The 15002-nt window shown below is 37.4% G+C and overlaps 1 protein-coding gene across 4 annotated transcripts in view; it reads left to right on the top strand.

Moving 5' to 3' along the window:
- DYNC2H1 (dynein cytoplasmic 2 heavy chain 1) overlaps nucleotides 1–15002 on the top strand; it is a 393951-nt gene that overhangs the window by 268844 nt on the left and 110105 nt on the right. For all 4 annotated transcript variants that reach the window (XM_027563956.1, XM_027563957.1, XM_027563958.1 and 1 more), the window contains one exon: nucleotides 14190–14306. In XM_027563956.1, the coding sequence (XP_027419757.1) occupies nucleotides 14190–14306 (117 nt within the window). The remainder of the gene's footprint in view (nucleotides 1–14189; nucleotides 14307–15002) is intronic.

The raw sequence follows: 15002 nt of genomic DNA on the forward strand, positions 1-15002 counted from the left end.
AGGGAGACGCAGAATGCGGGTATGATGTGGGTAGAGTCAGTGGGGTAGGGGCCACTGGATAACGCCGAGCCTCGTGAGTGAGCTGCGGTAATGACGAGGTCAGTCTGGGGCTGTGTGACTTACAGAGAATCGACAAGGGGTTGAAGACTTGAAGCAAGTTAGAAACAATTGCAGTAGGCTGCTGTATTGCTCAAAAATGGTAGCGAATTTGTGGAAGCAGTTATTATTAATCATTTTCCTTGTTTGCTTTAATTTTTCTGTAAACAAGAAGTTCTGTAAGAGTAACTTTTATTTTTCTATTAAAGCTACATATTCACTTATTTTTTTTCTAAAAACCATACTTTGAAGTTCTAAAAGTTTATTATTTTTTTCACAGACTCACTAGTAGTTTCCTAGCAAAATCTTAAAATGTGTTATATTTATTCTTAAAATGTAACGATGGCTTTTCTGTTGCCAAAGATGGAGGATTAATTGCTAGTGTAATAATTTTAGCAACGTTGTGTTGAATGGCTTTTATGAACTCAGCAGCTGTGGTTACTCAGACTCAGCAGCTGCAGTTATCCTGACTCAAATGGTTTTGCATCAGTTATTAGAGAAGTCACAAGTTCCTGGTAAATTCATTTTTTGAAATCAGGAAGCTTAAGATAATCTTTTCTTGCAGATATCCTTCTATTTGAATATATTAACTCACATTTCAGGAGCATTTATGATTTACAGCTTTTCCAGTAGCACCACTGGCAAAAAGAAGTAATACAGATGTACTTTTATACAGTGTGTATATGTAACCTTCTGGCTTCTAACTGTAAGCAAATCTAAGTTTGAATACTTGTAACATTTTGAGTTTTATGACCACAGCAAGACAAAAACAAGTGGATTGGGAGACTTTATCAGTCTGCTTAATTTTGTAGCATACACAATGATTTTGTATTTATTACTTTGGAGTGCTTATAAGGAAATATGAGGTCACTAATATTGTATACTTAAGTTTTTACTTCTATAATTGATCATTTAGTTAAAAAACAAAAATGTCTCTTAGTTTGAAAAACTGGCAATTAAAGGGAAAGAATTAAGCATTATTTCCTCTTTCCTTTGTGAATTATATTTTATGGCAATGAAAGAAAAGTTGATAACAGAAAATTTTTCTTTATTGAATAATTCTACATAATAAATATAAAAGGAATGAAGAAGTTGAAAAGTCACTATTTTACCAACCCTAATAACTGATTCAGAAAATTATTATCAAAGGTTGAAACCATTAGATGGAAAATTGATGGGGAAATGTGCACGAGGGATCAACTCTCACCGCGTGTCCCCAGCGACCAGTCTTTGCATCACAAGAGGAAGTTCTCAGACTCTCTGTGCCTCCTGATGTGATGCACTGTGAAGAGCGCTTTCCACAAATAGTCTTTCAGCAAAGTGAACCTGAGTTTAATCAAGCCTTTAGAAGTAATTTCTACCTAACAGAAAGCACAGAGGGCAAAAGAACAGTATAAATGACACCGTTCATTCCAGATTGTGGGACATCATGCAGGATAACTCAGTTTTACCAGCAGTTGAGGGCATGCAAAAGAGGAAGGGTAGAGACTCCTCTGCATTAAAGAGACTCAAAATACAGAACAACTGCATACCTTTTCTGTGGATAGAGTTGAACAATCCAATTTAAACAACTTTTGAGACCAATGAGGGAAATTTAAATATGGGCTGTGTATGATATACACCCATGGTTTTTTATTAACATTTTAGGTGAAATAACAGTGTTCTGATTATGTTCTTTTTTTTTTTTTTTTTTTGCTGCATATTAAAAATAAGAGAAATAAATAACATGCCCTGGGTCTTGTTTTGCGGCTCTGCCGGGTCTTTGTTGCCGCACCTGGGCGTGTTCCTCTAGCTGTGGGACTGGGGGCCCTCTGTGGTCACAGTGGTGGGCTTCTTGTTGCAGAGCACAGCTCTGGGGTGAGCGGCCGTCAGGAGTTGTGGCGCGTGTGCTCAGTGATTGTGCCTCATGGGCTTAGTTGCTCTGTGGCAGGTGGAATCCTGGATCAGGGACTGAACATGGGTCTCCTGCATTGACAAGCAGGTTCTGGACCACCAGGGAAGTCCTTGAATTTGTTTGAAAACACTTAAGGAATAATGCCAAAGTAAAAGAAAATAAGTTAGAGATTAGAGAAGCAAGTTCAGGAAAATCTTGACCATAGCTGAATCTGGATAGGTATCTTTAAAAATATTCTTAGTAAAATAAACTTCTGTATATCTTTGAAAATGTCCACAATAAAATTAATTGTACAAAGTTTCAATAAATGTGATAGATATTTATTGGTCTTCTTCACCTTGTCACCCAGTTAAAATGGAGACAGCTTTCAGTACTTACCTCCAAAAAATAGTAGGCAGCAGGTCACTCCAAGCTAGGTGTTGGAAAAAGCAAATATTCTGAGCCCACTTCTCAGTTGGAGCACAGGCATGGCAGGCACGAGCAGCAGCCTATGAGCACAGATCTGGTGAATCAAGGAGGCAAGGGCACTTGAGGCAAGCTCTGGTTCCTGAGCCAAGGCCAGAGAGGAGAGTGAGAAAATTCACATCCTCTGTGTGCACCAGAAGAGTCAGCTTTTCCTTACTTATTCTGACTGAAATAACCCATGTTTTCACTGGCCCTAAATGTCGACTTTTCTACTTTCCTGTTCTGTGAACTCCCAAACATTGTTTTAATGATTATCATGGTTCAGGTTCACTTCAGTTCAGCTCAGTCGCTCAGTCGTGTCTGACTCTTTGTGACCCCATGAATCACAACACACTAGGCCTCCCTGTCCATCACCAACTCCTGAAGTTCACCCAAACTGATGTGCATCCAGTTGGTGATGCCATCCAGCCATCTTATCCTCTGTCGTCCCCTTCTCCTCCTGCCCCCAATCCCTCCCAGCATCAGAGTCTTTTCTAATGTGTCAGCTCTTTGCATCAGGTGGCCAAAGTCTTGGAGTTTCAGCTTTAGCATCAGTCCTTCCAATAAGCACTCAGGACTGATCTCCTTTAGGATGGACTGGTTGGATCTCCTTGCAGTCCAAGGGACTCTCAAGAGTCTTCTCCAACACCACAGTTCAAAAGCATCAATTCTTTGGCACTCAGCTTTCTTTATAGTCCAACTCTGACATCCATACATGACCACTGGACAAACCAGAGCTTTGACTAGATGGACCTTTGTTAGCAAAGTAATGTCTCTGCTTTTTAATATGCTGTCTAGGTTGGTCATAGCTTTTCTTCCAAGAAGCTAGTGTCTTTTCATTTCATGGCTGCAGTCACCATCTGCAGTGATTTTGAGCCCCAAAATATAAAGTCTCTCACTATTTCCCCATCTACTTGCCATGAAGTGATGGGACCGGATGCCATGATCTTAGTTTTCTGAATGTTGAGATTTGAGCCAACTTTTTCACTCTCCTCTTTCACTTTCATCAAGAGGCTCTTTAGGTCTTCTTCGCTTTCTGCCATAAGGGTGGTGTCATTGGCATATCTGAGTTTATTGATATTTCTCCCAGCAATCTTGATTCCAGTTTGTGCTTCATCCAACCCAGCATTTCCTATGATGTACTCTGCATATAAGTTAAATAATCAGGGTGACAATATACAGCCTTGACGTACTCCTTTCCTGGTTTGTGACCAGTCTGTTGTTCCGTGTCCAGTTCTAACTGTTGCTTCTTGACCTGCATACAGATTTCTCAGGAGGCAGATCAGGTGGTCTGGTATTCCCATCTCTGTAAAAATTTTCCAGTTTGTTGTGATTCACACAAAGACTTTGACGAAGTCAATAAAGCAGAAGTAGATGTTTTTCTGGAACTGTCTTGCTTTTTTGATGATCCAATGGATGTTGGCAGTTTGATCTCTAGTTTCTCTGCCTTTTCTAAATCCAGCCTGAACATCTGGAATTTCACAGTTGACATACTCTTGAAGCCTGGCTTGGAGAATTTTGAGCATTTCTTTGCTAGTGTGTGAGATGAGTGCAACTGTGCAGTAGTTTGAGCATTCTTTGGTACTGCCTTTCTTTGGGATTGGAATGAAAACTGATTTTTTCCAGACCTGTGGCCACTGCTGAGGTTTCCAAATTTGCTGGCATGTTGAGTGCAGCACTTTCACAGCATCATCTTTTAGGATTTGAAATAGCTCATTGGAATTTCATCACCTCCACTAGCTTTGTTTTTAGTGATGCTTCCTAAGGCTCACTTGACCTTGCATTATAGGATGTCTGGCTGTAGGTGAGTGATCACACCATCGTGGTTGTCTGGGTCATGAAGATCTTTTTTGGAATGGTCTTCTGTATATTCTTGCCACCCCTTCTAATATCTTCTGCTTCTGTTAGGTCCATACCATTTCTGTCCTTTATTGTGCCCATCTTTGCATGAAATGTTCCCTTGATAACGCTAATTTTCTTTAAGAGATTTCTAGTATTTCCCATTCTATTGTTTTCCTCTATTTCTTTGCATTGATCACTGAGGAAGGCTTTCTTATCTCCCCTTGCTATTCCTCGGAACTCTGCATTCATGTCTGTATATCTTTCTTTTTCTCCTTTGCCTTTTGTGTCTTGTCCTTTGTCAGCCATTTGTAAGGCCTCCTCAGACAACCATTTTGCCTTTTTGCATTTCTTTTATTTGGGGATGGTCTTAATCACTGCCTTCTGTACAGTGCCACGAACCTAGGTCCATAGTTCTTCAGGCACTCTGTCTTGCAAATCTAATCCTTTGAATCTATTTGTCACTTCCATTGTATAATCTTAAGGGATTTGATTTATGTCATACCTGAATGGTCTAGTGGTTTTCTCTACTTTCTTCAATTTAAGTCCGAATTTGTCAATAAGGAGTTCATGATCTGAGCCACAGTCAGCTCCCGGTCTTGTTTTTGCTGACTGTATAGAGCTTCTCCACTTTGGCTGAAAGAATATAATCAGTCTGATTTCAGTGTTGACCATTTGGTGATGTCCATGTGTAGAGTCTTCTCTTGTGTTGTTTTAAGAGGGTGTTTAATTCATGGTGGTTAATTTAATGAACTGCACATGTTTGGTTTTTATGATTTTATGATGAAGTTTGGCATATGTTGCATTGTGAGAGCATCACAATATAGCAAACATTTCCATCACCCCCAAAGTTTTCCCTCACACTTTACAGTCCCTTCGTCTTCTCTTCCCTCCCCTATCCCAGGCAACTCTGATTTCTATTTTGTCAGTTTGAGTGAGGTTTGCATTTTCTAGAGTTTTACATAAGAGTGAGAGTTAAGTACTCTTTTTGGTTTGGTTTCTTTCTCATTCAACATTATTATTATAAGATTCATCTATGTGATTTTACTGGGACTATGGGTTTTTTAATTGCTTATTAGTAGACCATCGTATGGATGTACTATAGCTTGCTTATTCATTCACTTCTTGAAAGACATTATATTGTTTCCAGCTTGAGGCTACTAAGATTAAGTTAAGTTGTGAACATTTGAACCTTTTCTGTTTTTTATGAGCACATGCTTTTATTTTTCTTGGACAAATACTTAGGAGTGAATGGCTGGATCATATGATAGGTACATGTTTACTTTTTAATAAACTTCCAAACTGTGTTTAAGTGTCAGTTAATACATTTTTCATAATAAATATATGAAAGTATTAGGAAACATGAAGTCTTTTATATCTGTATGTTTAGGTATGTATATGTGATGTAAAGCATTCATATATTCTGTGTCTGTCTAAAAAATAACAAAGTACAGTTTTACCCCCAGCAAGCTGGATTGTTAGAACCACTAATTATATGAAAATTTATGATTATACAAAAAATTATCACTCTACAAAACATCATGATTATATCTCTACAAGGCAGAGATGGTTCCAAACATTTCATATAGTCTAATGATTAATTCCAGATTTGAGTTATTTAATATTAACCAGAGTTATACATAAAACATCGATATATATGATTTATACCAAAGTGTTCAGGCCATCACTCCAAATAATTTATACCCCAGTATTTGAAAACTGATATAACTAATTTTAGTAAAACTTAAATGTCTTTTGATGAGAAATTCATTCTTAATTTGCTTGTTAAAATTGAAAAAGCTAGGAGATCTCCTTATATTTATTTTCAGGCTTTAAATATATTGCTTAGAAATATGAGAGAAAAATGGTGATGTGAGTACTTGACATGTTAGATTGCCTTCACATTTCACTTTGGATCTTGAGTGCAATCTTATCTGTCAAATCACCAACATAAATTACAGTTTGGTCTTGAATGTGACCTGCATAAATATTATTATTGAGCACAAGAGGGGCATAGAGAAAGGATTCTCCACCCTTTATCTTGCATATTTTAACATTAGAAAGATAAACCTCTGGATTTTCTCCTTTATCTCACTTTAACAGGTTAGTCTACTGTTTTCCTTTTACAGTATGTAGCAAGATTTACGGAGAAGGCAATGGCACCCCACCTCAGTACTCTTGCCTGGAAAATCCCATGGATGGAGGAGCCTGGTGGGCTGCAGTCCATGGGGTCGCTAAGAGTCCGACACGACTGAGCGACTTCCCTTTCACTTTTCACTTTCATGCATTGGAGAAGGAGATGGCAACCCACTCCAGTGTTCTTGCTTGGAGAATCCCAGGGACAGGGGAGCCTGGCAGGCTTCCATCTATGGGGTCTCACAGAGTCAGACAAGACTGAAGCGACTTAGCAGCAGCAGCAGCAGCAAGATTTAATATAATTTGTTACATCCTGATATTTTTGGTAACACAGTGAAACATATTGTACCTAGCCAGGCACCCAGAGGGAAGATGACAATGTCTGGGAGTGAGTGAAAGAGAGAATATGGGCTAAGTAAACTTTTACAGGCACCCAAATAGCTATTGAAAAAGGAAATATTAATAATACTTGAGCTGAAATTAAAAAAATAATATTATCTAATGAATTCATATTTATTTCAAATACAAATGGAAAAATATAACGTATGCATGTAAAATGTTACACATTATATGAAATGTATGATAAATTCTTTTTCTGTAAATTGTTGTTGGAAGAAAAGATGATTTAGCTATTTTTCTTTCCAATATGTATACGTTTAATGGCTTTTAGCGTGTTTGGGGATTACTAGATATTTTTGTGTAGATTAGTTCCGTTCAGTCACTCATTCATGTTCGACACTTTGCCACCCTATGGACTGCAGTATGCCAGGCTTCCCTGTTCATCACCAAATCCCAGAGCTTGCTCAGACTCATATCCATCGAGTCAGTGATGCCATCCAACCATCTCATCCTCTGTCATCCCCTTCTCTTCCCGACTTCAATCTTTCCCAGCATCAGGATCTTTTTGAGTGACTCCCATCTTCCCATCAGGTGACCAAAGTATTGGAGTTAGCTTCATCATCAGTCCTTCCAGTGAATATTCAGGACTGATCTCCTTTAGGATGGACTGGTTGTATCTCCTTGCTGTCCAAGGGACTCTCAAGAATCTTCTCCAACAACACAGTTCAAAAGCATCAATTCTTCGGTGCTCAGCTTTCTTTATAGTCCAGTTCTCACATCCATACATGACTACTGGAAAAACCGTAACCTTGACTAGATGGACCTTTGTTGGCAAAGTAACGTCTCTACTTTTTAATACGCTGTCTAGGTTGGTCAGCTTTTCTTCCAAGGAGCAAGCATCTTTTAATTTCATCATCTGCAGTGATTTTGAGCCCCCCAAAATAAAGTCTGTCACTGTTTCCATTGTTTCCCTATCTATTTGCCATGAAGTAATGGGACTGAATGCCATGATCTTAGTTTTTTGAATGTTGAGTTTTAAGCCAACTCTTTCATTCTCCTCTTTCACTTTCATCAAGAGACTCTTAATTATTCTTTGCTTTCTGCCATAAGGGTGATGTCATCTGAGTTTCTGAGGTTATTGATATTTCTCCTGGCAATCTTGATCCTAGCTTATGTTTCATCCAGCCCAGCATTTCGCATGATGTACTCTGCATATAAGTTAAATAAGCTGGGTGATAATATACAACCTTGATGTTCTCCTTTCCCAATTTGAAACCAGTCTGTTGTTCCATGTCCAATTCTAACTGTTGCTTCTTGACCTGCATACTGATTTCTCAGGAGGCAGGTAAGGTGATCTGGTATCCCATCTCATTATGAATTTCCACAGTTTGCTGTGATCCACACAGTCAAAGGCTTTGCCTAAGTCAATAAAGCAGAAGTAGATATTTTTCTGGAACTCTCTTTCATTTTCTGTGATCCAATGGATGTTGGCAATTTGATCTCTGGTTCCTCTGCCTTTATGAAATCCGGCTTGAACATATGGAAGTCCACTGTTCACGTACTGTTGAAACCTGGCTTGGAGAATTTTCAGCATTACTTGCTTAGCGTGTAAGATGAGTGCAATTGGGCAGTATTTGAGCATTCTTTGGCATTGCTTTTCTTTGGCATTGGAATGAAAACCGACCTTTTTCAGTCCTGTGGCCACTGCTGAGGTTTCCAAATTTGCTGGCATATTGAATGCAGCACTTTCACAGCATCATCTTTTAGGATTTGAAATAGCTCAACTGGAATTTAGTCACCTCCACTAGCTTTGTAATGATGCTTCCTAAGGCCACTTGACTTCACATTCCAGGATGTCTGGCTCTGCGTAAGTGATCACAGCATTGTTGTCGTAAAGATCTTTTTTGTATAGTTCTTCTGTGTATTCCTGCCACCTTTTCTTAAGTATCTTCTGCTTCTGCTAGATCTATACCATTTCTGTCCTTTATTGTGCCCATCCTTGCATGAAATGTTCCTTTGGTATCTCTAATTATCTTGAAGAGATCTCTATAGTCTTTCCCATTCTATTGTTTTCCTCTATTTCCTTGCATTGATCACTGAGGAAGGCTTTCTTATCTCTCCCTGCTATTCTTTGGAACTCTGCATTCAACTGGGTATATCTTTCCTTTTCTCCTTTGCCTTTTGCTTCTCTACTTTTCTCAGCTATTTGTAAGGCCTCCTCAGACAACCATTTTGCCTGCCTTTTTGCATTTCTTTTTCTTGGGGATGGTCTTGATCACTGTCTCCTGTACAATGTCATGAACCTCTCAGTCCATAGTTCTTCAGGCACTCCTAGCAGATCTCATATCTTGAATCGGTTTGTCACTTCCACTGTATAATCATAAAGGATTTGATTTTGGTCAACCTGAATGGTCTAATGATTTTCCCTACTTTCTTCAATTTACGTCTGAATTTGGCAATAAAGAGTTCATGATCTGAGCCACAGTCAGCTTTCTGTCTTGTTTTTGCTAACTGTATAGAGCTTCTCCATCTTTGGCTGCAAAGAATATAATCAGTCTTATTTCGGTATTGACTTTCTGGTGATATCCATGTGTAGAGTCTTCTCTTGTGTTGTTGGAAGAGGGTGTTTGCTGTGACCAGTGCGTTCTCTTGGAAAACTCTGTTACTCTTTGCCCTGCTGCATTCTGTACTCCAAGGCCAAACTTGTTTGTTACTTCAGATATCTCTTGACTTCCTTCTTTTGCATTGCAGTCCCCTATAATGAAAGGACATCTTTTTTTGGTGTTAGTTCTAGAAGGTCTTGTAGGTCTTCATAGAATCATTCAGCTTCATTAGTGGTTGGGGCATAGACTTGGATTACTGTGATTTTAAATGGTTTGCCTTGGAAACGAACAGAGATCATTCTGTCATTTTTGACATTGCACCCAGGTACTGTTTTGAACTCTTTTGTTGACTATGAGGGCTGCTCCATTACTTCTAAGGGATTTTTGCCCACAGTAGTAGATATAATGGTCATCTGAATTTAATTCAACCATTCCAGTCCATTTTAGTTCACTGATTCCTAAAATTTTGACGTTCACTCTTGCCATCTCCTGTTTGACCACTTCCAATTTACCTTGATTCATGGATCTAACATTCCAGGTTCTTATGCAGTATTGCTCTTTATAGCATCAGACTTTATTTCCACACCAGTCACATCAACAACTGGGCATTGTTATCACTTTGGCTCTGTCTCTTCATTCTTTTTGTAGTTACTTCTCCAGTATTCCCCAGTAGCGTATTGGGTACCTACCCACCTGGGGACTTCATGTTTGTATCATATCTTTTTTCCTTTTCATGCAGTTCATGGGGTTCTCAAGGCAAGAATACTGAAGTGGTTTACCATTCCCTTCTCCAGTGGACCAGCTTTTGTCAGAACTCTCTACCATGAGCTGTCCCATCTTGGATTGCCCTACACAGCATGTCTAATTATATTCCTTATAAAATTCGAATTTTAAATACATTTTTGCCTTCTCTTATTTTATCATGTAGCTATATATCATTCAATCTAGTTAGAAGTCTCATAATTTTATTATCTTTAGTTATTTTAAAAAATCTGATCTCTTTTATATCTGTTTTCTATGTTATTAATTTTGGTCTTACTCTTTTCTTCCATCTACATTCTCAACTTTATAAGTTGTTATATTTGGCTTGGTTTTCAGCAATGCTTCTGTTTGAACATAAGTGGTTTCTGCTTTAATTTTCCTCTATGAATCTCATTCACTGTAGTTCTATCAGTTTTGATTTGTAGAATTTTCATGATGCAGTGTGTGGAGTGTAGTTTGAGTTTTGATCACTGTATTTAGACAGATCACATTATCACCCAAAAGCCAAGATAACAAACAGCAAGTGTCCCTGCTCTTTCCCTCTGTAAGGCAGTTTGTTTTCTAACTAGCCTATTGAGTACTTTTATTGAAAGTTCTGGAGTTCTGTTTTCTCTGTTTGAAAATTTGAACCTTATGAACTCAATGAGGGACATTTTACAAAGTAATTGACCAATGTTTTTCAAAAGTGTCAAGGTCAGAAGGAAAAAGAATGATTGTCACAGTTTTGGGTGAGACTGTGATAAATAACAGCTAAATGCAATGTGTTATTTTCCTGAGAGAATAATAGGAAATCTGTGGGAAAACTGGTAAAATTTGAACATGGTTTGTAGTAGGTTAGTTAATAGTATTATACAGTGTTAATTTCCTGGTTTTGTTCATTATACTGTGATTATGTAAGATGTTACTATCGTTAGGGGTTAACAGTGTACAATTGGAATTTTCTGTACTATTTTTGCCACTTTTATATAAATCTAAAAATAGTTCACAGTAAAAAGTAAACAGACAAACCAATCAAGCTGTAGGCCCCTTAGGCTGATACCCCAGGGTAAATGCTGGCTTAAGAGCCCACCCGGTCTCTAGGTCCGCTCTGCCTCTTTGGCTCTACCATTTAACGCTTTCCAAACTCGATTTCCCTCGCATTTCAGTGATAAATTTTAAACGTTTTTTTGTTACTAATATTTTTATTTATGCATAATTTTAAATCGCACTGTTATAAAATTTTCTGCAGGTATTTAATCTGCTGCATATACCCCGAGACAAACATGTAATTTGCTTAATTTGTTTGACAAATCCATTTTCTCACCTGTAATTTGAGAATGAGCATTCATTTGTAAAGTCTATATTCTTTCTCATTCCAAGAAGGACTTTACTGGAAGTGACTTACAGAAATAAAAATAATCTATTTGTGTAAAATCAATAGTTGAGGAAATCAAAGAGAAAATTAGGAAATGAAAACTAGGGAAACAATTTATGCCAAAAGAAGACAAACAACAACTCATGCTCTCAGGTTCTGTGAAGATGTTGTTAGATTAGAAATTCTTCTGTGTGCTTTACAACATCGAAAAGAAAGGAAAAATAAAATTGTAAGATTTAGTATGCTGCAATAAAGACACAGCTGCTAAGGAGAAGCCTAGGCGTTCCCGAGGTGTCTCTGTTGTTTTTAGTGAGCGCCGATGGAGAGCAGTGGCGGCGCCTCCTGCCGGCCCCACAGCGTTGCCGCTGCCCCGGAGCGTGCCAGGGACATGGTGGGAGCTGTGCAGTACGGTTGGCACATGGAAGAAGTGATGTGCTTTTCATGGGAAATTTCTTTCCCTTTGACACCATTTTAAAGGACTATCATTGAGAAAAGTATTTTTAATTGGTTTAACACATGAGTAATGAAAAGATATTGTATCATCTGTACTTTGTAAAAAGATAAATGTGTTAGATTTTATAAAAACAAAAGATGATCCGTTGTTACAAGTTATAACCCCATCCTCGTTATACAATATTTTTATTATGCATTTGAACTCCATTTTCATTACTATTTATTCATTAAAGATTATATTATAATTGTGTTATTATGAAAAGCAGTGCTCATATGTTATTTTTCTGGGAAAAAAAGCTTTTTGGGCTGGTAAACATTTTATTTTAAAATAGTTTTTAACATCAACTCTAAAAAACATCACGTGTAGAAAAATATTTGAACCTTTTTTCCTTTAGACATCTCTTTGCATTCTTATTTTGTTTTCTGTCATGTTTGACAAATTTTAAACACAAATAAGTGATAGCAATTGTTACCAGAGTCAAAATAGCACTTCTTCTGACTGCCAACTAGTGATGTTTTGTGGTCTAGCAGAGCTGATGAATTAGATGCTGTTGTAGGGTTCAGCTAGAGCAAATGAAAATAATTTATCAGAAAAACAAAGAAAATGAAACAATGAATCACCACAATTTTTTCTAGATTAGAGAATCAATAAAAAACTCTAGAAGGAACTTGAGTTCAACAGCAGGAATCTGTATGTTTATCAGTTAATTAGTGCATTTATTTTGAAAGATTTATGGTCCTTATTTTATTGTAAACTTTAATAGTATAAGAACCCCCAGAATCTATTAAAAAGGAAAAACAGCTTATATTTCTCAAAAAGTAAAAGAGAAAAAATAGTTGATACCCAGCAAATGTTGATGTATAAAATATTAGCTTAGGAAAACACAGTGTTTGGATTTGGGGATTTATTTTGTTTCTGTCAGATAAGCAATGAGCTAGCACAGTTTTAATATTCAGTTGAAATATTTATGAAGAACCATCAAAAGATACTTAACTGATTTTATACACCTGCTCTAATATCTATAATATAATATATAGAATACTCAGTGATATCCTGGATCATTCTTAGTAAATGTTTAAGAAGACTTATTATTGAAATGGAAGCCATTATACACTGTGTTGAAGATGTGAGTGAATTGATTTTGATGAGAATGAGGATGTGTGTGTGTGTTAGTCGCTCAGTCGAGTTCAACTCTTTGTGACCCCATGGCCTGTCCATGGGATTCTCCAGGCAGGAATGCTGGAGTGGGCTGCCATTTTCTTCTCCAGAGAATGGTGACAGAGAAGCTGATAACTTGAAAGTTACAGAAGTGAAGTTAAAGTTGCTCAGTTGTGTCTGACTCTTTGCAACCCCAGGGACTGTAGCCCACCAGGCTCCTCAGCCCATGGAATTTTTCCAAGCAAGAATACTAGAGTGTGTAGCCATTCCTTTTTCCAAGGAATCTTTCCCACCCAGGGATCGAACCCAAGTCTCCTGCAGGCAGATTCTTCACTGTCTGAGCCTTCAGACACTTTTCACAGAAGTGAAAGCCCTAAGTAGGAAAGAAGAATTTATTTTGCTTGATTTTTACTAATTGATCTATAACTTCTTTCATTTGACTCTTATATATAGAAGAAACATTGAGATGGCAACTTAAAATCAATATAGAATCCTAAAAGCTTAGATTTATTGTAATGAATACCAACAGTTACTTAAAATTGTTTTACTATTTCATAGTTTGCTATACTATTTACTGGGCTTCCCTGGTGGCTCAGATGGTAAAGAATCTACCTGCAATGCAGGAGATCCTGGTTCCATCCCTGGCTTGGAAAGATCCCCTAGAGAAGGGAATGGCTACCCTTTGTGGTATTGTTGCCTGGAGAATTCCACGGACAGAGGAGTCTGGTGGGCTGCAGTCCATGGGGTCGTGAAAAGTAGGACACAGCTGAGCGACTAACGCTTTCACTTCACTTTCATACTTTTTACTATCTTTTCTGTCATTTCATCTTTTCAAAAAATGATATCAGCATTTTGAGGTTATGCGATTTAAATCATTCCAATTGAAAAATATTTTTATTTCAGAAGTGAGCAAATAGGTTATTAAGAATGGATCTAACTAAAGAAGTAGCTTTTTAAATGAAGAGTCATTATAATATGTACATAAATACACACACACACACACACACACACACACACACACACAGAGTGTCTTTATAGGCTAAATATGGCTATTTTTGTATCCTACTGAATGGTCATGTTCATTTATTGCTTTTTATTTTCTTCATTCAGGTTATTTCACAGTTGAAGATCTTAGGCAGATCCGTAACAGCTGGTTGCAAATTTGATAGAGAAATCTGGTCTAACGAACTTTCTCCTGTCCTCAATCTCTGGAAGAAATTAAATCAGGTTAGTAGTAGAACATTCTTCCTTTGTATTTTCTTTTTTCTCCATGTCCTTTTTTTCCTCGAGTTTTATCTCTAAATTGTCCATGTTGATAAATATGTTAGTAAATTTTGGCATTGATGTGCCCTTAATGTGTGCAGTACCCTGGAAAAAGATGGAGGAAATAATAGTAACAGAAGGAGACCAGCCCAAGAAGTAGTGTCACCAGTGTGATTTGTCTTATCCTGGTAATGTACTGTGACGTCCTCTGTGGCTGATGCATATTTTGCTCACTCTTTGTCTTCTCTTCCCTCTTTCTGTAAAGTCAGTGACTGCTCTTAAATGTGAAATTTTTCAAAGGAATCCAAGTGCTTAGAAAAAGCAATTCATCGACTAGAATTGACTTATTTCTATATTGCAGAACAGTTATAGATTATAGATGGTTGCTTGCTCTCTAGGCAAAACCATTACAGTATTAATGGTTGCTATTCTAATTGAATAAGGACTTGCTGTCTGAAATTAAAAAATATAATTTTACAACTCATGTTTAGTAATGCTATAAAAATGTTTATATACTGATAGCCTTCTCCAATAAGGGAAGTCAAATTAGGCTTATTTCAGAACCTATAAAATTTGAAACCCTCAAATCTTACAGTTTTCAAGTTATTCTTAGTGTCAACAATTGGTGATTGTTGGGTGTCTGAATAAATAATGACCTCA

The sequence above is a fragment of the Bos indicus x Bos taurus genome, chromosome 15 (assembly GCF_003369695.1).
Source record: "Bos indicus x Bos taurus breed Angus x Brahman F1 hybrid chromosome 15, Bos_hybrid_MaternalHap_v2.0, whole genome shotgun sequence".
NCBI lineage: Eukaryota > Metazoa > Chordata > Mammalia > Artiodactyla > Bovidae > Bos > Bos indicus x Bos taurus.